The sequence below is a fragment of the Mycteria americana genome, chromosome 1, assembly GCF_035582795.1.
Source record: "Mycteria americana isolate JAX WOST 10 ecotype Jacksonville Zoo and Gardens chromosome 1, USCA_MyAme_1.0, whole genome shotgun sequence".
NCBI lineage: Eukaryota > Metazoa > Chordata > Aves > Ciconiiformes > Ciconiidae > Mycteria > Mycteria americana.
Window position 1 is genome coordinate 146,074,109 of NC_134365.1, and position 25,658 is coordinate 146,099,766.

Genomic DNA, 25,658 nt, shown 5'->3' on the forward strand with positions numbered 1-25,658 from the left:
TGGAACTGCAATTTACCTATGCTGTGTGTTCAGCATGTACTACTTGGTGTTTATTTTTTTTAGTATATGGCTTCCCTTAGTTGTGCAGCAGCAATTTTCAATGTGTGATTATACAGTGTGGGAACATAAAAGGCAAACAATAAATGAGACTTTTAAAAAAAACATTTGTTTTCTGCCTTATTGAAACACTTAGTGAAATGTATTTATTTTGAAAAATATTTTTGACAGGAAAATATCTGTAATTTGTAAGAAGAAAAATACTGGTATTTAAAGCCTACATTTTAAAAATAATAGAGCTTGCACACTTTCAAGGGAATAAATAAAATGCATTGGTGTGAGGAAACCTTTGCATTTAAAATCCAGTTACTAAATCGTATACTATCTGAGTCAAGTCCATATTAATATTGTAGAGACTCACATTTGCACTGGAAGTACTGAGCTCATGAAATGGCTGACTGGCAGCCCAGCCTTAATAGCTATTTTTTGCAAATGTCATTTTATTTCCCATTTTCTGTTTTTGCATAAAACTTACTGAATAAGCTGAGACAGTTTGGTATTATTGCTGATTGCAAGGTTGAAGGGCAATTTTAAACACATTTTGAATAGCTAGTTTCTCCTTCAGAAAATACGCTGGGTACATAAAAATGGTAAGCTGGGAAAATGAACTACTGTGGCATTCCTGAGCAGTCCTATCATCCTATAGGAAATCAGTATATTCAGAGGAAAGATGCATCATAGCAATGAAGACATACCAAGTTTCTTCAGTGTTGTGGATGAGAGGCGTTCTCTCACTTTGTGAAGAAAATCTTGGCAAGGGTTCAGCGAGTCTTCACAGTAGGTGTTGGCAGAAAAGCTTAGCTGCCAGGCGTTGTGTTTTTGAACAAAGGGAAAAGAACAAGTTTTACTGATTTTTTTTTTTTTCCCTCCACTTTTTTCCCCTGCTCCATTTTAGGTGGATTTTTACGTGACAAGTATTATAGGTGATACTCATTTCTGGCCTGTGCTTTGAAGTACTCCCTAGTTGTCAGGTGGATCCATGATTTTCTTTCATGTTGGGGAATCCAAGTTCTTTTTGGAAAGTTAGGGCATTTCTTCAACCATAGCTATTTCCTCGGTACAACATTTTTTTGGTAGATTTATGTATTCCGTCTAAAGAGAAAGAAAATTCTGTAACATATGCAATGAGCTACAGAGTTATGGCTGATGATCAGAGAACATTTCTAAATGTTAGATACACCAGTACCAAAGGCACCTCACCTTGCTAGTTTAATACATAAGAAATGCTTGCAAAGCAGGAGAAAACAGTTTAAGGACAGTTAAGGATTGTTTGACTTTTAACATGTATGATCAGTGCTAGCTATTTGTCAGCTGAAGGAAAAAGAATAAAAGTTGATTTTAAATGCTGGACAACCTTAGCTGAGGCAATAAAATTCACTTATTTAGTGAGTATTGCCTGAATTTTCCCATATGTAGGCATTAACTAGACTTAAAGAGAAAACATTTTGGTTGCTATCATGGTTTTACATTGGTTAACCTGGAGTTCTACAAGAGTGGAAGTTGCTGGGTAAGATCATAGTACTGATACAGGGCTTGGGGCTTAAAATATTAAGGGGAGATAAATTTGATTTTTAAAAAAGTAGGAGGAGTAGTACTGGAAAAAGGAAGGGGGGGGGAAGCAAGTTTGCTGTCCTACTGAGGGTATGTTACAGAACATCAAACCAAGATGTCTTGGTGAGGAATTTTGTCTAGGAAATCTGTGGGACTGGTAAGCACTGCAGGGCTCCATGGTCATGGTGTTTTATGCTACTCGGCCATTCACAGAGGAAAGCAATGCATCTGGATGCAGAGTGTGTCTTGCAAGTTCTTGGAATGTATTTAATTCGGGAAGAGAGGAAAACAAAGTGTTAAAAGTGTAATTCTGAGTGAGGGTGAGGAAAGCAAAGAATGACCAAAAAGTGAAGGAAGATGAGTAAAATAAAATGGATTACAGGAATGCAAGGTGTCTGATGAACTGAGTGAATTGGTTGGTAGGATCTTACCCACAGCAAATGGGAAAACTGGCAGTTCTTTAACATGAGTGTTAAGGATACAAGTGCGAAGTCAGTGCAGAAAGGTTAGGTTTGTAAATTGTGAGGTTTTTCAGTGATCTAAGGAAAAGTATTGTGAAACAGGACAACTAATGAGAAAATGTGAAAGGTCATTGAGTCAGTAGGGACAAAATGAGGGAATGCAAGTTTTACAAAGGTATGATTAAAGGACATCACAGGTTCAAAATAGCTCATAAATATATTCGCACTAAATGCCAGGAAGAGAGAGTCCTGGTATTCAATGGAGGAGAGCTCTCCTGAGATAACCTATTGGTGCTTTATTATCCGCTTCGAAGAATTACAGCATTTAATCAGCCTTAGATACCTGAGTGTGGAGATAAGAGGTGAAATAAAACTAGGCTTTAACACTAGATTAAAATAGTCAAAGAAGAGTCTAGAAACTGTTTAGACATGTCAGACTTACGAATTACCTTCACAGTGCCTGTTGGCAGGCATGAGGCAACCTGAGCTGAGGGCTTCACCTGAACTCGGGCAATTACTGCTGATTAGTTGCTGCCTGTATGGAGGTGCCTGTGGCACTGTTTGCAAAACCACATCCACAAAGGCTTCTGGGTTGTAGTGGAGTGATTTGAGTAATTCTGGTAGTGTATGTACAGGAACGTGGAAGCCCCTCAAGTTTGGTAAAAGCAAACTATCTGGAGGGTCCGCAATTTTTGAAGGACTGCTTGCTACTTTACTAGCAATTACTGTTTAATGATTTGATGGGCTATGGACTGCTGCTCTGTAACCTTAGCTCTGACAGCCTGATATGAAGTGAGATATCAGATGTTTATGACTTCAGATAGATGATGAAACTCATCCAAGTTACATTGCTACTTGCCTTCTATTAAAACCAAAGATGGTAGGACCAAAGACAAATAAGTCAGGATAATGTGCTGGTATATAGTAACCAAAACTGGAAAGTTTTAGTAGTAATAGCTTTGAGGATTCTTTGTAAAGGATTGATGGAAAATTTCTGTGTCACTTCTGAAAGCCTCATTGAAAAGGGTGGTGTTGCCCACTGGAACGTTGTAGGCAATAGACAACTAGCCTGATTTATCGACTTACAAGTACATCTTTGCTTTAGCCAGCTGGTACAAAGCATTCCCTCGCTATGCAGACACTGTGCAAACCATTCCTCAAATGGACGAATGTGAAGAGAAGCATGAATGATTTGAAGCCTGGTTGTCATGACATGTGAAGAAAGACTAGAAGAGTTAGTTGCTGTTGACAGTGTGCAAGGGTGTAAGATGCTGTAAACAGGAAAGGAATAGGGATAAGATGTAAAGGATTTTAAGTGCAGTAAACCAGGCTATTAAAAAAGCTTTCTGGAAGTAAAGATAATTAAACATTAGAATAGACTGCATAGAGATGCTATAGAATATCGATTGAACACAATTTGCTCAAAACATCAAAATTGTTAAAACTAATCCTAAACTGAAGCAAAGAGAAGGCTAGTTAAGCCAGTGAGACTTTCCAGCCCTGCTTTTCAGGATTCAGTGCAACAGGGTTTTTTACATGGTTATAGGTCAGACTTATACAATATATGTTCACATTGTATTATGATCATTGATATTTGAAAATGGTAATGGCAAATGCTTTCTCACTTAGGTTATTTTCAAAGTATGAACAGCAACCTAGCTAAACAGGTACCTGCAGAAATTACTGATCTCAGTAAAAGTGATAACTGGTCTTAAAATATGGCTGCAAATATGTACAGGATAATCCCTAGTCTCAGCACTGGCATAGAGCATTTCTAGGTTCAAAACATCATACTTTGCATGGGAGCGAATTAGTTTTTAATGGACCAAATTTAACTCTCATCTTTATATGCCAATTATTCTAGTCTTCAGCCTATCATGGTTTATAGTTAACAGATTGGATAAGAATTGGAATTGGACTGAATTGGAAAGAAAGCATACCTGGATATCTTCATCGGTTGATGCATTAAATTTGTCTCTTGGTTGTGGAACAGGAGGAAATACGCTTTTGAAACTGCAACACCTTTGGGTAGAAAATGGGATTGTGAAGAAACTAAAAATACTGGTAATATAACTTACACAAACATTTTGTGTTGTACTTAAGGACATTTTTTATTTTCAAGATCGAATAGCTATTGCTCTACAAACCACTAAGTGAGAAGGAAAATAGTTTGAGTGTAGACTGGTGGGTAACTATCTTATCACTTGGGTAACTAAAACTTATTTTGTGACAAGAGTCACAGTAAATACTTTATTAAACAATGACTTTCAATAAATCACATAACATAACTTTCTTCCACCACTGAGTAGTTTTATCAACATAATGACACGTTCATTTGCCCTCATTCCCTCTTGTCTGGTACTGTGTGAAGCCAATGGCTTCAAAGCAATGTGGGCATTAAATGCTGAAAAGTAAGAACAGAAATGTTTTTGCAGGATCTAGTGGGATCAATCACTTACTAACCTTAACATCTTTTCCCCCTTTTTCACCTGTAGTGATTTTGCATGTCAAAGTGGCATCCACAACAATACTGGTAATAGTACTTTGACATTAATAATCAAATTATTTAAGTTTGTAGGTAGGAAGGTAGGAGATAGGAGTGTGTTTCGTAGAAATAATACTATATCAATAGTTTCTACAGTAATAAGGTTGATTTACCTTTTGAAAAGACAATATAGGAGCAGTGTCACTAACATTGTTCCAAGTGCTATCAGAAATAAAATCACAAAAATAAAATAATCTTTCCCTCGACCTGAAACATCCAAGAGAGAGAAATATCTTAGCATGCCAAAAAGCTACCTTTGTGACTGTCAGTAATGAATGCAAATTTCACCCAATTTTTTAAATAATCTGAAGGACTTCAACTTGACTTCTTACAGAACCTTGTCAAAAAGTTCAGGTACGCTTGATGCATTTTAAACCATTTTGAATATTTAAAATGTAGAGAATTTTAAAACTCCAGAGAAGGGGAAGGAGAAACAGTGCCACAGAATGAAAAATAGAGCAAAAGTGGTGCCACTGTAAAAAGTCTTGAGGAAAGGGTGAAAAGGAAGATGTGGAAGAAAGAGGATTATATTCATGCCAGAAACTTAAGGAACTGAAAGGTAGCCTTGGCACTCCAGACTGAAGACAAGACTGGGTCTATCTCAGCCTGTTACTGCAGCCCTGGCATCTGAGAAACTTCTGCCTTCACAATCCCAAGCAATCAAAGGCTGGTATCAGCCTCTGTTGCCATAGTACTTAAGCATCTCCTCCACATTAATAATTTCCACCTGGTTCCTTCCATGTCATTGGGTAAGAATTAAGATTTTATTCATATCTGTGAGTGTGAGGGAGAAAAGAAGGCAAATGTGGTAATACTGAAAAAAAAAAAAACTATATTAAAATAATATTTCACAGTCTTACCAAACTCGATGGGTCCACTCCACTCCCCCCAGATTGAGCTTACGGGACAGCTTTTTCCACGTGCTCTGATTTTCAGAACGTATTTTTTTTTCTCATTGTAATTCTGGAATTCATATCTGTAGTTCCTTACCTAAAATCAAAGCAATCAGGCTGTGCATTTCACCCCATGGGCAAATATTAGTACAATTTGGGGTTTAATTTCCCGATAGTTTCTATAAAAAACTAATTTGTGTGATTTTGTAAGTATGTAGTAGTTAAATGTTCTTCTCCCCAAATTTAAAAGTGTGATAAATTAGTTCACGCTTGCCACTGAATCTTCTGGGTTTTGAAGTTTAAGGTTGGATTTTGAAGTTTACTGGGTCTTTAATGTAATTTAATTTATTATGCTTTCAGGACATTTTTTCCCCTGTCCTTGTTTATGGATCCTAAAAAAACCCAGAAGGACAGAAAGCTGAAACTGGAGAAGCACCCAGTAAATTCACCTTGCAACCTTTACAGGCATTAATCATGCAAATATTCCCTGGATGGTGTCTGTCTTTGCTAAACAGACTTAATGTTTTTGAGACAATCCAATAACAGATACGTATCATCTGGCCTCATGATACTTTATAAAAAGTCTGGAATCTGCTAAGCCTAAGATGCTTCCAGGGCTGAAAGGACCACTCATTTGTCAGGGGAAGACTGACAGTGTGTACTGGAATCCCAGTTAACTTCCACAGGTTTTGAAGATCTCGGCATTCCTTCTGTCTAGCTGTCCTGAACTACGCTGGTATTTTTCCACCAACAGGTACAAGAAAAAGAATTTTTCCAATTTTGTATTAAGCAAAATGTTACATCTGTCTTAATCAAAATCTATTTGTGTGATAAATGGAAAGTATGAAGTTTTGTGAAATTCATGGAAAATTTTGCCTAGTGTAACCTAACCCATCCAAAAGGAATATATTAAGAAGTTTCCACATAAAGATACCACAGGAACATATCTTCCCGAATTCTTATTGCTATATTGATACAAAAACTATAGTTCTAGAAGTAACTACATTCTGTGTAATGGTATTTATACACCTAAGTGGGCAAAAGCGCAGACTTTTATAGAACAAGAATACTTACTCTTACAGGCTGATCCTTTTTCTCGCCTTTGGGCTCATCCTGCAAACCAAAGACAAATCTTCATTTTATTATTTTCTTGTCAAATAGTCAAATATTCCTCCCTTTTTTGTTCTCATTTTCTTGCTTATAAAGATCATAAGTAATTTTAAACTGAAAAATCAATTGGCTAATCTGCTCCAGTAATATCCTAGAATATAGCATTTTATTCAGTTTTGGCTTCCTCCATTTCATTTTAGAAAAAGAAGGAAACATGAGTTATTTATCAGGGGTTGTGAGAAGCTTTATTTTCCTCTAAGGGCATATTTACACTGTGCGTTCTCATCCAGCAGAAGTATATTCACATTATGCAAAAATCAAATCATCCTCCAAACACAGCAGATCTGGAAGCCGTGATTTCACAATAGTTTGATAACATGGGGCATAAAATTGATGTGAACAGCAAATTTACCCTCCTTCCAGTCAAAGTCTCTGTTAGACATCCGAGTGATCCATACTCAGGGGCTTTCCCCAAAGTACTGCAAAGACCTACTTACACGTCCCATACAATCAAAATTTGATTAACTAGAATCAAGCATTGACCTGGATCAAATAACCTGAAAATTTTGAAAAAAGGGTAGGTTAAAAAATGAGTGAACAAAATCAACAGCAGTGCTTTTAGCAAGGATCCCAGAAAACATTGAAAAGCTGAGGTCCTGGAAACATCTATCACATGTAATTTCAGAAGGATCGCTGGCATTATGGAAAAGTCTGAAAGATGTTGTTGGAAGGAATGTCTCATTTCAGAAAACACACCCGCCGTGTATGTTGCGTTATAAAGTAGGCTAGTATTTCCCTGTTACTCATTGTCAGCTGAGCTTTATCAGTTTAGGACATGATGGAAGTCATCAGCCTTTGCTGTGAACAGGGAGGGTGCACCTGAGTTGCCTAAACTTAGACATATAGTGCCATTTTAGCTGCTACGGGGTATCCTGCCTTGCCTCTGATGGCCCCTCCCGAAAGGTGTGAGTTATATTTGCCATCTCCATGTAGGTACCTCTGGTACCTCCAGTACCTGTAGCACCTTAAGGGGCATGAGGCACCTACTGCTCAGCTGAACGGAGCCCTAGATGTGCATTGACTGTTACGGGATATCTGTGCTCCTTTGCAGACACCTACATTAAGGTGTCTCAGTCTGTGAGATAAATTTCACACCCACATGTAGAAATCTACTGAACTCTACCCATTCTGACTGCAGCACGGGAACGAAGAGGTAACGTGTATTTCTTTAAAAGAAACATTTTGATAATATTGCTTTAGTCATATGTTGTAACATATATCTTTGTGTAAAATACTCTTAAGTATTTCACACACCATCTTACTGTCAGATTATACCAGCCAGCTGGAAAGCTATGTGTACTGCAATTGCTCCTTGAAATAGCTACCAAGGTGGATACCATTAATGCGTGCAAGATACAAAAGCCAGACAATCTAAACAGCATGCAAGCTGCAGGCCTTGTTTTGACAGAATTAATGAGTTTTAATGATGTATTGCTTTATTGCAGTTGTATATTTATGTTTAACTCTTGGCTGATCTTTCCTGTAATGGTCTTGTGTTACAAATGCCTGAGGAATTGCCGCTACGGTAAGCTTCTGAGTGGTAGGGAGCCCTCATTTGTCACGGCGCAGACGTTATCCACGTGTGAAAATCATGTAATGGTGAAACAGGTATCACAGGGATGGGGTGGAAGAGTGCTATTTCTTGCCTCCTTGTCAAACTCATGGGCTCAAAGAATTTTCCTGCCCTTTGTCCTTAGGGGTGTTAAAATCAGGTCCTTTAAGCACTGAGATTTGTGGAGGAGGATTTGATAGCTCAGCCTCTCTGCTCCATTGTACTTGATGGAAACCAGACATACCTCAGCTATGGTAAAGTGACACGCTCTGTGTTGTCCTGCACTTTTCCTGTGGGCACTACGGTAAATTGGTAGTGCTCTGCCTATAGCGTACAAGTCCCAGCTCACTTTTGGTACATACATGTTTACATCCGAGATAGCCATCTTAGGTTCCTCTCTTATAGCTAATGGAAAGAAAGAAGGACTTTAAGCACATGATTTGTCTGTCATCTACCTTGGAAGGAGATGGGTACCACCACATCTGACTACAGAGAGCGTAGAGGGTAATTCACTGAAAAGCAAACGCATCCATTGCGGATGTCTACCCTGGGCCTGTGTGAACTTTCCCCTGAGTTGCTGGTATCTAATTTTTCAGAAGAGTGGTTTCTATTTCAGCACTGGTTTCAAATCGGAGGTTTTGGCAGACACTGTGTAGACAGGTGGGGGTCAGGTTGGCTCAACCAGGCTCTGGGGGAAGGATGGCATCCGAGCGAAGGCTGCCAAAGGGCAACAGGCGGCGGGAGAGGTGTGGAGGCTGAGGGGGGCAAAACAGTCCCACGTGGTGAAATCGAGGGGCAGCTGTGAGCTTTCCAGCGTCTGCAAGATGCCGTCAGGGTGGCTGCAGCTGAGGTGCCCTGGGAAGCAGGGCGAGCACGAGGAGCCCTGGCCTGGGCTGGCGGCTGTCGCCCAGGCAGTGCCCTCATTGCAGATCACAGGCGGCCGTCGCCCGGTCATCTCCCGAGGCATGCTCATGCAGGAGAGCATCTCAGGCGCTCTCCCAGTCTTTGGACAGAGACCCCTCATAGCATTTCCCTGCTCTCCTCTGCTTTTCTGCTTTGCACCTTGTTAGTTTGAAATAAGGTCGTGAGCGGTGGGATGTGAGACCAGCAGGGCTGGAGCAGAAGGACACCACAGCTTATGAGAGAGAAGTTAACAAATAAAGGAAACAGAAGTTTGCATGTTATAGATATGCATGTAGGTAGGTATGGTGCCAAATACAAACCAAGAAATTGTTTTTACCTTATTTTGTATGCTAATTTCATACTGAAAACAGTCTACGCTTTTCACATGACTTGTAAGGGGTGGTTGCCATGTAATTATGCAAGCTTCTGGACCTCTAGGACAATTGACAGTGACATTTAATGGAGGAGTGAGTATTTCTGGAAAGAAATGAAATTATTAATGTAGACATGGTCAGTAATCAGGTACAACTCGTGTTCATAGCAAAATACATGTGAAGTTGAGGCAGCTGATGTACAGCTGTGTGCTGCTGATGTTAACAAATGTTATCTGGTAAACAGGAGTAAAATACAATAGCAAAACTCAGAAATACAGCACTTCAGTTGTTGGACATCTGAAGTAACTGAAGTTTGTGTAAAAAAAGGGATGAAGAATTTTGTGTAATTCAGTAGTACAGTCCATACAGTGCCATCTTCTTTTACATGTAAATTTCACATTGACAATGCAAGTCTCCATAGGAAAAAAGTTGGAGGTTTTTGTGCGTGTGGTAGTATTCAGTTGGAAGACCAAGTCATCGGAATTTGAGTGCCTACAATATAGTTGACTAGGTGTGACCTAAGTGTCGAACCCCTATAGTCAGTGGAGATCTCATCAGTAGTGCCCATGATGTCTGCAAAGTGGTTTGGCGTACCATGGAGCAGACGTGCTTGGCTGAATAGCTCCGGGCTTTGCAGCCTGCATTGGCTGCAGGCCGGAGTCAGTCTCACGCCGTGCATTTCAAACCACATAGGACACCCAGGAGGACCCTGGTCTCTCACAGGTCCTGGGCCACATCTGCAAGCCTTGTGGATGCCTCGAGTGTATGAGGGTGTCTCAAATGGCACTAGAGGCATGTTTTTAGGCAGCTGAATCCTGTCCCAGATCTCTTCCAGAGCTTAAACACCTAGCTCACCCATAGGTACACACATATGTAACTAATGCAGTCTAAGTTTGCAAGTTGAACCCTCCCTCTGGTTTCAAGACACATAGCTCTTGTGGCTCTCAGAGACGGTGGAATTAAGGGATGGCAAAATGAGCCCATCAGAAAGGTGGCCTTGAAAGTCTAACCATTGTGTTTCATCACTTGGATTCCATGGATATGTTCACACCACTTCTCTGAGCCATTATTTCAGGCTGCCTCTGCCTTCACTTGTTTTAGTTAATTTTTGGAACTATATTCTGTCAGCTATCATGAGCGAAGTCTGACCTGTAGTACAGGATCCTGTGATGGCTACAGACTTTGTTTTATTCTTCTTTTCTCTTCAGAGGAAAATTCCCCACTTCCTTATTTTATAAAACAGTAATAAAATAAAAATGTTCACTTACCAATTTTATACAGTTTAATGTACTCATCATAGAACTGGATCCGAGAGTCTTTGCTAGACCCATTCACCAGGAAGTAAGCTTTATCAGTGTCTATCTTCACATTTTGGAATCTACATCCCGTGTTTCTGCCATTTTCATCTTTAATGTAAAGCTGACATTCCCTTGCATCATCATATCTGTATATAGCAAGGTATTTTAGTTAAACGTGGGCAATGTGATGTGTCAAATGAGAATTCAGACTTCCCTAGACTCAAGCAGACCTGCTTACCCCGAGTTCTGCCAGTAGAGAAAATATTGGGTATCTCCTGGAGCATCCTTGCCTGCCTGCCAAGTGCAGTTCATGAGGGAAACGTTATAAATCACACAGGAGAAGTTTTCAATGGCCGACCCATTCATGCCTGCAAACACAGGAATATCCGTGATGAGGAAAAATCGTGTGACTGCTCCAAGCTGGAGGATCTTGGCACACGCTTGTGGAGTTGCATGTGAGACACCTGCAACTCCAGCTGATTATTTTTTGGGTTAGGCATGACAACTGAGAGAAAGCTGGACACTCACCGTATTTTGACTGCCTCTGAACTGTGAAACTTGGGAGTGAGTAGAGCATTCACACAGATAAAGGAAGGCACATTGCCTTTTAACACCATCCTTGGTGCTACAGAGAGAAGTATTTCTCCTTTTAAAATTAAGGCTCAGGAATCCACTCCTGAAGTGCTTACACACAGCGTTTAAAAAGCTGGGACTTTGAAAAGTAAGGTGGGGCCCTCTGATGAAATAGCCTCCTAGCTAGAGCTGTCCACCCTGACGTGGGCACCAGAGGCTTGATCTCTTCCTTTTCCGGAGCACACTGAAGTGGGAACCTCGTTTCTTTGGAAGCTCCCTCGTGTCTGGGCTGTGCAGGCATGCTCAGCCTCCTTCTCTCTTCTTCTTCAGCCAGTTTTCTGCTTCTTTCTGCGGTGTGCCCCAACTTCAGTGAAAGGATGGAGGCTTCCTCTGCTGCTGCCTTGAGCCCCTTCCAGTGCCCAGTATTGAGGGCACCCTTGTGGAAACGGGGGAATGCCCTGGGGAACCTGCGTGCTTGGGGGCTAGGGCCAGCTGGGGAGGAACAGCAAAAGCAAGAGGTTTTAGGAGGCAGTGTGTCCTGGCTTGTATTTTGAGGGTCACCATGAGAGTGTTTCCTCTGTCAGCTCCCCAGGAAGAGATGAGTAGGGAGTACTCTCTCTGCTCAGATATGAGTAACCTGCTAATCCCATGACCTCTGTCAAGTCTGAAATACCCCATTACACATAGCTGCAGGAGCACTGGTGACTGGGCAATTTTAGTGGAGAACTCCAAGTCCCGAAGGAAGGGCAAAACAGGCCGTAAAAACTTCAGGTTTGGAATTACGAACCTAGGATCTGCCTGAATCCCACTTTGATTAACTCCCACCCGGGGCAGGCTCAGAATATCTTTGTATTCCCTCAGCTCAGTGGGCGCACAGCAGCCGAGGGAACCCGCATGTGTGCGTGTGTGTGCGTGCCAGGGCCAGATTAGGAGATTGCTGCATTCAGTTTGCCCCTACCTGCTTATCGCCAGCATTTCCTTTCCTCTCCTCCTCCCATTTTATGGGTTTCACTGATCCCCAGTATGTGCCTTTAGCTAGCTCTGTGGTCTGGCTCCTGACAAACTCACCAACAGCCCAGCAGAAAAGCATTTAATAAAGAAACGGGCACAAACATCTTAATTTGTAACAGCCAGAACAGTTATTTGAATCCACCCTTAAACCACGGTAATTTAGTGTCATTTTGGAGCCCTGGTATGAAAGAGTATAAGGCAATTACTGATACATTTGTAGTAATGCATCTCTTGCAGAATTGTGGAAACATTCATTACAGAGCAAATAATTTTAGCGGATCTGCAAAAAATCATTTTTAATAGAAAATAAAGCAGTTATCTGCTGTGTAAGGAATTGTTTTCTAAGGCAATGTTTACTTTTAAAATATTGCAATAGAGAAAACCTTACCCAGACCATAGACATTACCTCCAGGGATAAAGGTGCAGGTTTTTGAGATGTTTGTGTTTGGCACTTCAATGATGAAGAATACCCCTTCATGCAGAGGTATGTATTGTTCCACTGGAAACCTGCATAGTGGACTATTCACCTGAAAAAGAACATGTTGATGTTTTATTTCTCCGTTTTTCCTCTGCTGGAGTTAGATGATGCTGGTTATGGAAGTGCAACTCAGAAACTCAATTCATAGGGCCAAAATCTTGCATGTATACGTATGCGTTTTAGGTTCAAGAGCTAACTCTCTCCTTTACCACTTGAGGGTGATGTAGAACGGAGCTGAGTGATCAAAAGCATAACTACACAAAAAGCTTTGCAGCTCAGGAGTTGGATGCTACACTGGTGTGCAACTATTAGAGAAGGCTAATAGTACCTCAGTGGCATAACAGAAGATGGTTAATAAATGTGGGAACCAAAATGGAATTTAATCAAAGGATTAAGCAAAAGAGAAGTCCTTTTCTGACCTCCCCAGGGGTCAGAAAGGTGTCTATGGCATTATACTTACAATCTTCAATAAAGATGTGGTGTGTTTTTGTAATATGCATTTCTAATTAAGGCATCCGCTTTGCTGGGCTAAATAAGTCATCTCTATCTCTCTTTCTGTCAAGCTTCCTACTTTTCTCTTTGGATAATGTGGGCTTATAACATAACCTGTGCTACAGGCATGATCCAATTTACTGGGAAACAAGTGAAGAACTTGAGATAATGAAAATCCATGGCAGTGTTTGGGGAATTAACTTTTTATTTGAAGGGTCTCTTGCTCTGTCTCACTAAATTCTCTAGGAGTCTCACTTAGTCTCACAGCCCCTTTTTTCAGCAGCTGCATCCCTATTCATGATTCAACGTAGGTACAGTTCAGGCTATCACCTCCTTTCCACTTTGGTGCCAGAACTTCAGTTCTGTGATACGCACAGGATGGTCCTCCTGCAGCAAATCCACCCTGGCATTGGTGATGGCTTTCCACAGCCCCTGACAGATCAAGCTGTAGACTGCAAACAATCACTGATCAGATTTTACCTGCAACTGATTAATTTTTTCAAAGTAAGTGAAACTGATAAAAGATAAAGAAAAAGGTGTGATTATTTATCTCAATGAAAAGCAAGTTTACCTCTGTCTGTACACTTCCCATGTCCCTGTGTATGATGGTACATTTGTATGTAGAGAAGTTCTTGCTGCTCTCCCAGGACAGTTCCATTTTTCTCCCATTCATTTTCACGTTCATAATAGGTGATTCTTGTGCTTCTGCTGAAAGTGTTACAGAATAAGTTCAGTAAGGATACGCTATTGTTTTTGTTGAATGCAGAGGATAGTATCTGTCAGGCTTAAGATGACAGTTGCGAGATTAACTGCAAATATCTCTGATAAATGAAGAATTAAACCCTGTTTCTCAGATTATATCTGCAAAAACATACTTACACCCCGTACACTGGATGTCAGCATGCAAGGGATGAAATAGCATCACACACCACCAAACCGTGTAAATGAGTCCAAGAGTATCAAACATCTTTTCTTCTCTGGAAAGAGACAATGAAGCCTTCAGGGGAAAAAAAAAAAAAAAAAAGAAAAAAAAAGAAAAATTATGCCCAAGTGTACTTTGGTTTCTGCAAAGCTTCATTTTTTTTCATGGGAAGAGTCAAAGATGCTGTCTAATTCACCCCTAGGAAATATTCTTTAGAAAAGCCAAGCAGAGGGCGTGCTTCAGGACTTCTGGAAGGCACCTATTCTTTGAAAGAACTGAGTAGGCTCACTATTGTCTATTACAACACAGCAGTTTGAGATAGAGAGGCCACAGACTCTTGTTATGATACATACACTCACTGTATTCAGTGCAGAAACCATGACTTAGGATTACTGTTGTCCCACATATCTATCCTAACCATACCATCAGAAAGTCAGGTTTTCTCACTTTCTGATCCTGGGAACGTCACTGCAGATTTTCCTATGCAGTGCTCTGGCTTCTGCTGCAAAGTGAGCATTTAGACTGGCTTTCAACCATTTGTTGAAGGCACCTTTAGGGAAGTGAATGGTTTGGCTTTTGTCCAAAAGCCAGGGTGTCAGGGTGTGGATGACTCAGTTCTCTGTTGAGTGCTCTGTTAAAGCCAGCATCACCACCGAGCATGTTCAGAAGCCTGTACCTGCTCCTGCCAGCATGACTTAGAAGTGCATGGAACACGTCCCTGAGATCTGAACTGTCTAAGCAAAGCAGGAAGAGAAAGGTCTCAACCTCCGTCAGATTTTAGCAGGAATTAATGCTGACCTGCTTACCTATTTTTGACTATGGCAAATCTGCATCTTGCTTTGCAGCAAGATGCAGCAAATCCAAAGATTGCTGCATCTTGCTGATGTCGAGACTTCATGTAGTAAGGCCTTAATAGCCCTTAAAATAATGTTTAGAGCAATGCCCTGAATCACTTCTCATTCTTTTCCTGGAGGCAAAGACCAAAGCTGACTGCAGACAGACCATTAGTTTTGTATATATTCTCTATCAATTTCAGTGCTATTTTGAATCAACTTTTCTTCTTGTCATTTCTGACCGCAGATCAGCTAAGAACAGCTTTCCATTCAAAAAAGTACCTTAGGAGCTGGAATTTTGATGGGCCTTTCCAAAGGCCATTTGGCACTGGATAGCCCTGGACTCAGCTGCTTTTGCATTGTCCTGAATGTCCCAAATAGCAGCATTTATCATAAACTTGATGACACTTCTGTCAGTTCCTGACTAACCTGAATTAATTTTTCATTTTTATATGTGGTCTCTCACTTCTCACCTCTTTTCATGGAAAACTGAATACACTAAAGAATCCCAGTAGTTAGGTGTAGTTTACTTATCTCACTATTAAATAAGACACTTTTTTAATGCTTTCTTTGTTATTATTTGTTTTGGGTCCAGAAATTGTTGAATCTTACTGTGGACATTGTTAAACTTCGAGGATGTCTGCTCTGTAATCAAAATATGATGCTAGCTCATAAAACATGTCCATAATAATTTTAAACTGATATAACTGCAGCGATGCACAATTGAACCTGGGCTATAAAATATACTTGAGAGGACAGGAAAAAATGCTGAACCTGCTTAGAGCTATTTTAGAGCATGTGACTCGCAAGTCTTCATGTACAGTTCATTTGAACAAAGATTTACATAATTACAAACAGTGTACACCTTCATTCTTGGTATTCGGGTCCTCTGCAACTACAACTTTATTTCTGTAAGTTGTCAACATTTTCTAGAACCTACTTCTGTCTTTGTTTTTCAGTCCAATTTCCTGAAATGAGATAGTATATGCTAATGATCCTTTTCAAAGAGGAATGCTACAAAAGACGAGATGTTTTTCAGTGTTTTTTTCCCCTCTTGACTTGCCTCCATTATGTCTTGATAATGAAACGGACCTATTAGGATACCTGTGGATATCCTGTGTGGGATGAATTTTGATATTAAAACATCTAAAAGTGTCTACAAGTCAGTATTTACGTAAGCACAAGCTGTTTAAGCTCCTGTTATAGTCAATGGAGATCTGGTTGAATTCCATTCACTGTTTCTGGTACACATAAATAATTTCTCACTACTTGTTTTAAAGCCTTTGACTATTGCTATATAGAAGTCTTAGTAACCTTTTTAGTATCTTCCTGTTTCTTATATATTTGATTTTCTGTTTCCCTCTGCTGAGTTTCTTTGATTTGGAAGTCTTTTTCCTAAAGGCACTTTTTTAATCAGCAACCAAATCTTACACCTGGTCAGGTTTCTTTTGCCTACTTTTTTCTTTTCTTGTCTCTCACAGGGTGTGTGAATATTGCCTCTGGTGAGCAGACCATGTGTAGGAGACTATGCCTCCCCTTCCAGGCTGTGTGAGTGTAGGAGAGGGTTGGCACTGCTGCCTGGTTCAAGAAGGAAGTTCATGGCTGTGCTTTCATGTGTTGTCCTTCTCTAGCTTAAGAACACTTGGTTGTGGCTGGGCTGGAGTTAACTTTCCCCAGAGCAGCCCATATAGTGCTGTGCTTTGTATTGGTAGCTAGAAAGGTTGATAACACACCAACGTTTTGACTATTGCTGAGCAGTGCTCGCACAGCATCAAAGCTGTCTCACCAATCTCTCACCCAAAGGCCAGTAAGCCAGGGGTGGGCATAACTGGGGCAGCTGACCCAAACTGACCAAAGGGATGTTCCAGACCATATGAGGTAATGCTCAGCAATGAAAGCTGAACGCAATAAAAGCTAGGACCTCAAGAGAACTTTGAGACATGCAGAAAGATTACAGCCGCTAGCCAGGGGAGCGGATTGCTGCCTTGCTGCTCCAATGCTGGGATAGCGGGCCAACAGTCAGGAATTAGAAGATAAGGAAGCCCAACAGCTGGGATCCCTCACTAGGGACTGGGGAATTGACAGAGGAATTGGAAAAGAGGCAACAATCTGCAATCTCTGGAGGTGGCTCCTGTCAAGCATGATGGTAAGATATCCATGTTCAAGGGAGATCTTGTGAATTATCAAGGGGACTGGACTACCATTGAGGAAGGCATCCAGCACCTGAGAGAATTAGCAGTGCTGGAAGTCATCTACAGTGACCTGGACGACAACCAGGTCTCCAAAGATCTTAATGACCTCCTGTGCGTGTGGGCCATGTGGAGGAAGGTGGTCCAAAATTCACCAGCATGATATTCTGACAGCTTGGCGATGATTTATTGCCCAGATTCAGGTACATCAACTGTGGAGAGAACATCTTCCTGGCTTCAAAATATTGAAGAAAATCTCTCCCTCCTCTTCGCCACGGGCCAGCACCTGGGCTGTCAGGGACACCCCACCAAGTCAGTTCCCTCTGGCCCTGGTCAGAGGGAAAGGGAGCCCCAGGCGCATGCCACGTGGCACTTTCTGGTTCTTCCTGATGACCTGGGGGAGGACATGAGGAAGTGGGATGGTTAGCCCACTTTTAAACTGGAAGCCAGTGTACGTGAACTGAGGGGGAAGGCAGCTGCTAAGAACGGGCCACCCAAGAAGTCTGTCAGCTTAGTTGCTGTTGAGACAGAAGAAGGCGACCTGCAATCCTCCAGACACAGAAGGACTGAAATTGCTTCCCTTGAATCTGGTGAAGGGACTTCTTGTCTGGCACTGTAAGGGTCAGACAGTGAATACTCCAACCAATAATAGAGGGTCCCTATTTGGCCAGGAGAAGGAAAGGGATGACCGGGTTTACTGGACTGTGTGGATTCGATGGCCTGGCATGTCAGATCCATGAAAGTATGAGGCTTTGGTAGACATCAGCGTACAGCATACTCTAGTGCCATCAGGATATAAGGGCACAGAACCCATCTGGATTTCTGGAGTGATGGGGATATCCCAACAGTTGTCTGTACTGGAGGCTGAGGTGAGCTTAGCAGGGTCAAGTGGCAAAAACACCCTAGTGTTACCAGCCCAGAGGCCCTGTGTATCCTTGGCATAGACTACCTCAGGAAAGGGTACTTCAAGGACCCAACAGGGTACAGATGGGCTTTTGGTGTCACCACTGTGAATACAGAGAAGATTAAACTGCTGTCTACCTTATGTGGCTTCTTGGGCGATCCCTCCGCTGTGGGTTTGCTGTGGGTTGAAGAGCAGCAGGTGCCAATTGCTACCATGACGGTGTACTGGTGGCAATATTGCACCAACCAAGACTCCCTGGTTCACATCTGTGAACTGATTCATCAATTGGAGAACAAGGAGTCATCAGCAAGACTCACTCACCCTTTAATAGACCCATACAGCCAGTGCAAAAGTGGTGGAGGGTAGAGGTTAACAGTGGCCTATTATGGCCTGAATGGAGTCATGCCACCACTGAGTGCTGCCATACCAGACGTGTTGGAACTCCAGTATGAACTGGAGTTAAAGACAGCCAAGTGGTATGCCACAATTGATATTGCCAATGTGTTTTTCACAATTCCTTTGGCAGCAAAGTGCAGGCCACAGTTTACTTTCACATGGAGGGGTGTCCAATACACCTGGAATCAACTGCCCCAGGAGTGGAAGCACAGTCCTACCATTTGTCATGGACTGATCCAAACTGCACCGGAACAGGGTGATGCTCCTGAACATCTGTAATACACCAACAACATCACTGGTGGGGCAACAAAGCAGAAGAAGTGTTTGAGAAGGGAAAAAGAATAATTCAGATCCTTCTGAAAGCTGGTTTTGCCATAAAAAAAAGCAAGATCAAAGGACCTGCACAGGAGATCCAGGTCTTGGGAGTAAAATGGCAGGATGAACGTTGTCACATCCCTATGGATATGATCAATAAGGTAACAGCTATGTTCCCACCAGGTAACAAAGAAACACAAGCTTTCCTAGGCCTTGTGGGATTCTGGAGAATGCATATTCCAGGTTATAGTCAGCTTGTGAGCCCTCTCTATCGAGTAACCCAAAAGAAGAACTATTTTGAGTGGGGCTCTTAGCAACAGCAAGCCTTTGAGTAGATCAAACAGGAGATAGCTTGTGCAGTAGCTGTTGGGCCAATCTGTACAGGACCAGCTGTGCAAAATGTGCTTTACACTGCACCTAGGGCCTCTGGCAGAAAACACCACGTGAAACTTGAGGTTGACCTCTAGGGTTTTGGAGCTGGGGGTATCGACGATTGGAAGCCCCCTACACCCTGACTGAAAAAGAGATACTAGCAGGATATGAGGGGGTTTGAGCTGCTTCAGAAGTTGTTGGTACAGAAGCACAGCTCCTCTTGGCACTACGATTGCCTGTACTACACTGGATGTTTAAAAGAAACATCCCCTCTACACATCACACAACTGATGCAATGTGGAGTAAGTGGCTAGCATTGATCATGCAACAGGATCAAATGGAGAACTCCAGCCACCCAGGAATCCTGCAAGGGATTGTGAATTGGCCAGAAGGCAGAGATTTTGGAGCATTGCCTGAGGAGGTGACTCGTGCCCAAGAGGCACCACCATATCATAAGTTATCAGAAGATGAAAGGCATTATGCTCTGTTTACTGATGGAGCCTATCGTGTTGTAGGAAACCATTGGAAGTGGAAAGCTGCTGTGTGGAGTCCCACACAACAGGTCATTGAAGGAGAAAGTGAGTCAAGTCAGTTTGCAGAAGTGAAAGCCATCCAACTGGCCCTAGAGATTGCTGAACAAGAAAAGTGGCCAGTATGCTATCTCTATACTGACTCATGGATGGTGGCAAATGCCCTCTGGGGGTGCCTACAGCAGTGGAAGCAGAGCAATTGGCAGTGCACAGGTAAACCCATCTGGGCTGCTGCATTGTGGCAAGACATCACTGCCCGGGTAGAAAACATCGCTCTAAAGGTACATCATGTAGACGCTCATATGCCCAAGAACCATGCCACTACGAACATCGAAACAATGAACAGGTAGACAAGGCTGCCAAAATTGAAGTGGCTCAGATGAGTGTGGACTGGGAGCATAATGGCGAGCTAGTTGTAGCTCGATGGGCCCGTGAAACGTTGGGACATCTAGAGAGAGTTGCAACGTACAGATGGGCTTGTGATCAAGGGGTGGACCTGACCATGGTGGCCATCATGCAGGTCACCCACGAATGTGAAAAATTTGCCACAATCAAGTGAGGCATGTGAGTAAAGTCTCCCTGGAACAGAGGGTGATGGCTGGGTTTTTGATATGGTGAGGCCTGGCAAATTGACTACGTTGGGTCACTGCCACAAACTTGCCAAGGCAAGTGTTACATACTCACCATGGTGGAATCAACTACCAGCTGGCTAGAAACATACCTGTAAACCATGCCACCACCCAAAACACCATCTTGGGCCTTGAAAGGCAAGTTTTATGGCAACATGGTACCCCAGAAAGAATTGAGTCAGACAATGGGACTCATTTCCAAAATAACCTCATAGACTCCTTGGCTGAGAAACACAGCATTGATGGAGTGTATCACATCCCCTATCACCTACAAGCCTCTGGAAAAACTGGGCGATATAATGGACTGTTAAAGACTATGCTGAGAACATTGGACACTAGGGCATGGAAGCACTGGGATTTAAATTTAGCAGAAGCCACCAGAGGATCTGCTAACCTTCCTGGTCCTGCCCAAACAAAGCCCCTGCATAGTGTGGGAGGAGATAAGATCGCCATAGTGCACATAGGGAAGTTGCTGGGGAAGGCGGTGTGTGTTCTTCCTCCTTAGGAAAAGGTAAGCCCATTCATGAGATTGTCTTTTCTCAAGGACCTGTGTTCCCAGCATTTCTTTTTCTGTTTTTTTTTCTACATGAAGAAGCAACACTGGTTAATGTTGGTTTTGTTTTAGTATTTCCCAGTAGTGTAACTTCCTAGTAGCAATTTTCTTGATTGCAGGTATTTCTAAGGTTAATTCTAAGACTGTGAGGTAAATTCTTACAAGCTCAGGAAAAAGGGAGTCATGGTAATATTTTGTTACTTGTCTGTCCTTCTATGTTAATTTTTACGGTCATTTCAGAGTGCTGATTCCAGACCGATTCCATTTGTGGTGAAAGCAAAAACCCAGCCAGACCCTCCAAGCAAGCTGGAGTGTTGAGTATTTCCAGGAGGCACCTCACATTTCATGGAAATTAGCTTGATATGACCCATCCATCATGGTGTCCAGGAATCAAGCGAGGACAGGACACCATGTCAGGGTTGCAACAGAGACAGACTCTTCACTGTAGCCTGATTCTTCTCTGCTTATCTCTTGCAACATCAATCTTTTCTTTGTAAATCATCATTCTACAGTAAGGATGTGGCTACAGCTGCTGGGAAGTGATACTGAAGAATCTTAAGTACAAAGAGTATGGAGGACTGGCTGTGAAATGCTATGTGAGATATTGGTCTCAACAGCTATTTCCACTTTCCCATGCTCTCAGTTACCTCTCCGGCAATGCACATAGGAACCTCAAGACTTCTTGTCCTTCTAGTCTGCCCCTTTTCATATGACCATATTTTTCTCCATTTTGTGCCAGCTGTTCAGTCACTCTTAACCTTTTCTCCTTCCTTTCTTCATCCTATGTTCCTTTTTAGGCATTTATTTTCCTAGTCCCTGGCTACTGTCTGCTCACCTTTCCTTTATAATCTTTGCTTCATTCTTATTGTCGTCTCCCTCTGTCTGCTCTCATGACTCCTCTGCTTTCAAAATCTCCCTCAGGTTTCCTACACATGACAGCAGCCCCATTCAGCAAGTACTCTCCACGTTTTCTCATGGAAATGCTTGCCTGGAGCACTGCCGAAGGAGTCATCTGCAGCCCTGCCTGCTTAGAGGAGTGCTTGCTTGGCATCATTGCCTCCAGGCTCTTGACCTGTCATTGGGCTTGCAGTGGGAATAGCAGGGCCTGTGAGTGTTCACTTTCCTCATAAGAAATGACAATTATTTCCATTGACCACAGTACTAAGGGGGTTTGCTTCTCAAAGGATTTGTGTTTCACAGTTGACTGACTTTTAAAACAAACTACACAAGAAAGGATTAGTGTTGTTGGGTTGTGCCTATGTTCTCCCTATTGTCCCAGTTGAAAGTGCTAACACATAGCCGGGTTCTCTGGCTTTTCTCTGGCCTGCAGGGAGGATAAGAGATATAGGAGCTGTGGTGAGCCCTAAGCCGTTTGCCTGACCCATCCATACCTTCTGCCCAGTGGCCAAGCGAATGGCTCCAGCACCACATCTGTAGGAGCTTTGTGCCTCCAGGACCTCCACCCTCTCCCAGACTGGTCTTTCGCAGACAAGTGTGGTAAAACTCCCTCTGCTCTGAACAGACCTCAGGACTGAAGGTGTCAGAAGGAACACATACTTATGTCAAACTGGTTGGGAGTGTTATTTGGAGGATCAGACCAGAAGAAACATATATGTTCTTGTGCAAGTGGTATTTCCTCATATTTCATTAAGATAAGAGATAATATAGAATCTATTAGGATGAAAACCCCCGTCCTTAACTCTATGCTTGTTTTTGCTTTGCTTTTTCCCGTTTTCTCTCCTGGCCAGCCTCACAAGTGTCTTGACATCTCAGCGTGTGTCTACCCTGCAACGTAGGGGAGGGCCCCAGAGAGGACTCAGGCACCTCGTTTCCACACTCCTCGATTCCTAGCTCACTCCCTAGCTCTCTCCAAGACAGGTTTGCTATAAACCTAATCTATCCACTTAAGCTATGTGAATATGAGCCAGCCAGTGATACCTGGCCTTGGAGCTTTCTTTTATTTAGAGGTATGTGCATAGCCTGTATGTGAAGTTTTTCACTAGCAAAATCTTATCAAGGAAAACATTGCTAAACTTATTATCTGATGTTACCAGATGTATGATGTGTCTTACTCAGCAGTAGTGATCATATCCCTGGTAAGCTGGATGCTAGCAAACATGAGTCCGTTTGGTCTTTTGTAACAGGCATGGTCAAACTCTATCTGCTCTAGAATGATCTCAGTATCAATGTGTCAGACGGAAAATACAGTCGCATTTAAAAGCTGTGGTATGCCTATAGTAGTTTTTACAGAAAGCATCCATTAAACAACGACTTAAGCACTTTCAATTCTTACCCTTGTAGTCTGTACAGTCTGTCGTCTTCACTCTTAGGCTGTAAGTGCAGGATGATACCAGATGTCACCTGAGACCAAGGGTCCTTGGTTCTAATTCCCACCTTTGCCAGTGACTTTATTTTCTTGAGTGCTCTGGGAAAGTTACTCCTGCCCATGACACACTTCCAGAAATGAAAATCTGAATTTTACTCACAGGGTGATGTGAAGATAAACTGATGCTTATACGTTGCAGACAAACTGATGCTTATACATTGCGGACATAGGAAGAGTACCATACGTTTGCTAAGCATACCAGGAGGCATAGAAATAGGAATAAAAAGCTTACAATGCATACCAGACAATGAAATATTCCTCTCAAATTGCTGCCTAAATGCGACTTTCCCAGAATCAGTTCAGTCTTTAGATCAGTATTTTGATTTATGTGGATAATACAAAACTGGGAGAAGTGGATTATATACCACTATTTTGCTTCAGAGGGACATGGACAGGCTGGAGAAATGGGCTGACAAGTATCTCATGAATTTCAGCAAAGGGAAGTGCCGAGTCCCGCACCTGCAGAGGAACTACCCCCAGCACCAGCATCGGCTGAGGACAACCTGCTGGAAAGCAGATTTGCAGAGAAGGCCCTGGGTGTCCTGGTGGACAACAAGGTGACCGTGAGACAGCAATGTGCCCTTGCAGAAAAGAAAGCTAATGGTATCCTGGGCTGCATTAGGCAGAGCGTTGCCAGCAGGTCGAGGGAGGTGATCCTTCCCCTCTGCTCAGCACTGGTGAAGCCAGACCTGGAGTGCTGGGTCCAGTTCTGGGTTCCCCAGTACAAGAAAGATATAGACTACTGGAGGAGTCAGCAAAGAGCCGCGAAGATGATTTAAGGGCTCTGACATATGAGGAGAGGTTGAGAAAGCTGGGACTGTTCAGCCTGGAGAGATGAAGGGTCAGGGAGATCTTATCCATGTGTATAAACACCTAACTGTGGGGAGTAAGGACGACGGAGCCAGACTCAGCTCAGTGGTGCCCAGTGACTGGACAAGAGGCAATGGGCAAAACCTCAAATAATGGAAATTCAATTTGAACACAAGAAAACTCTTTTTACTGTGAGGTTAGTCAGCTACTGGAACAGGTTTTCCAGGGAGGCTGTTGAGTCTCCAATGTTGGAGATACTCAAACCTGATGGACAAAGCCCTGAGCAACCTTCTGTAACTGACCCTGCTCTGAGCAAAAGGGTGGGACAGGACAATCTCCAGAAGTGCCTTCCAGCCTCAACCATCCCAATTCTGTGATTTACTTCTTTTCAAGAAATAGAAATCCATATATTTCTAGTTAGATTAATTTATAGAAAGGGTACAGAAAATAGCATTTCTTTCAGTTATTGCAAAATAGATGTCAGATAACAAATGTCAAATAGTGCAACAGACATCATAGACATTTCATAGTCTTCCTTGAATCTTGCAGAAATCTTTAGAAATTTTATATATACACAGATTTACCTTTTTTATTCAAATAGGCTACAGCATCACCAAAATTTTGCCTAGACTTTCTTAAGCAGGTAGCTAATCCAGATTTTGTACATTTGCTAGTATAACTGTACCTAACTTAATCCTTGGCAAACATTTGTGTTCTGTACAAAATCTTCTGTGCAATGCACAAATGGGGCACATGAAAATCAATAGACAACATAAAGAGACATACCTCCTCTTGAAAAAAACCTTCTCCTTTATCTTGTTTGATTTTGAATCACAGCAGCAAGGACACTTGAACCTGTAGCTGTGGTCATGCAGGCATCAGTAAGTGTTTTGCTCTGCCAGTTAACTTTTTTACTGCATGCTTGTAGCAAATGCTACAAGTCAGAAAGTGACTCAGTTTATCATTTCCCTTACTGCTTTCAAACTTCCTTAAATTTCTGAATTTGCAGATGTTAATGATTTCACATGAACTCATCACGCAACTAACTCTTCCTTCCTGTTATGTTGGATGAACTAAGTATTAATAGTCACAATATGCAAACTCCTAATACAAAAATACATAAATATTCAGTAGTCATACTACATGAATATGCTCATAGAAATACCTCTTCTACAAATAAACACATTTTCATAAATAATATGGTCTGGAAATAACAGCAGTGTTGTGTGGCTAGACCATGTTTAAAGTGCTTACAGCATGGCCACTTAATTCTGTCAGGACCTGACTGGCTGTATACATCGTTTATGACCTCTGCACCAGCCCAGGTTCTCCTTTGAGGAAGCTCAGTCCTTAGCATTCATTTGCAGCCAAGAAAATTATATCTTGCATATTTGTAGGCAAAGAAGTGGCAAGGAAAATATCAGATCCAACTTTATGAACTTTCTCACTGCCTGATTTTGC

At 42.1% G+C, this 25,658-nt stretch overlaps 1 protein-coding gene across 2 annotated transcripts; it reads right to left on the reverse strand.

Moving 5' to 3' along the window:
- Window positions 1-1,013: 1,013 nt before the first annotated feature.
- LOC142404913 (granulocyte-macrophage colony-stimulating factor receptor subunit alpha-like) lies at window positions 1,014-25,124 on the reverse strand. 2 transcript variants are annotated; one of them, XM_075491916.1, is made up of 12 exons: window positions 24,984-25,124; window positions 14,238-14,355; window positions 13,930-14,066; window positions 12,795-12,915; window positions 11,043-11,172; window positions 10,775-10,950; window positions 9,470-9,609; window positions 6,582-6,620; window positions 5,475-5,604; window positions 4,728-4,821; window positions 4,010-4,091; window positions 1,014-1,149 (listed from the first exon to the last, which is right to left on the reverse strand). In XM_075491916.1, exons 2-12 carry the CDS (start codon window positions 14,323-14,325, stop codon window positions 1,081-1,083), a joined length of 1,206 nt encoding a protein of 401 aa, XP_075348031.1. In that variant the 5' UTR covers window positions 14,326-14,355; window positions 24,984-25,124; the 3' UTR covers window positions 1,014-1,080. The 2 variants fall into 2 exon arrangements, with proteins under 2 accessions (XP_075348031.1, XP_075348030.1); XM_075491915.1 differs by lacking the exon at window positions 4,728-4,821.
- Between the last annotated feature and the right edge of the window lie 534 nt (window positions 25,125-25,658).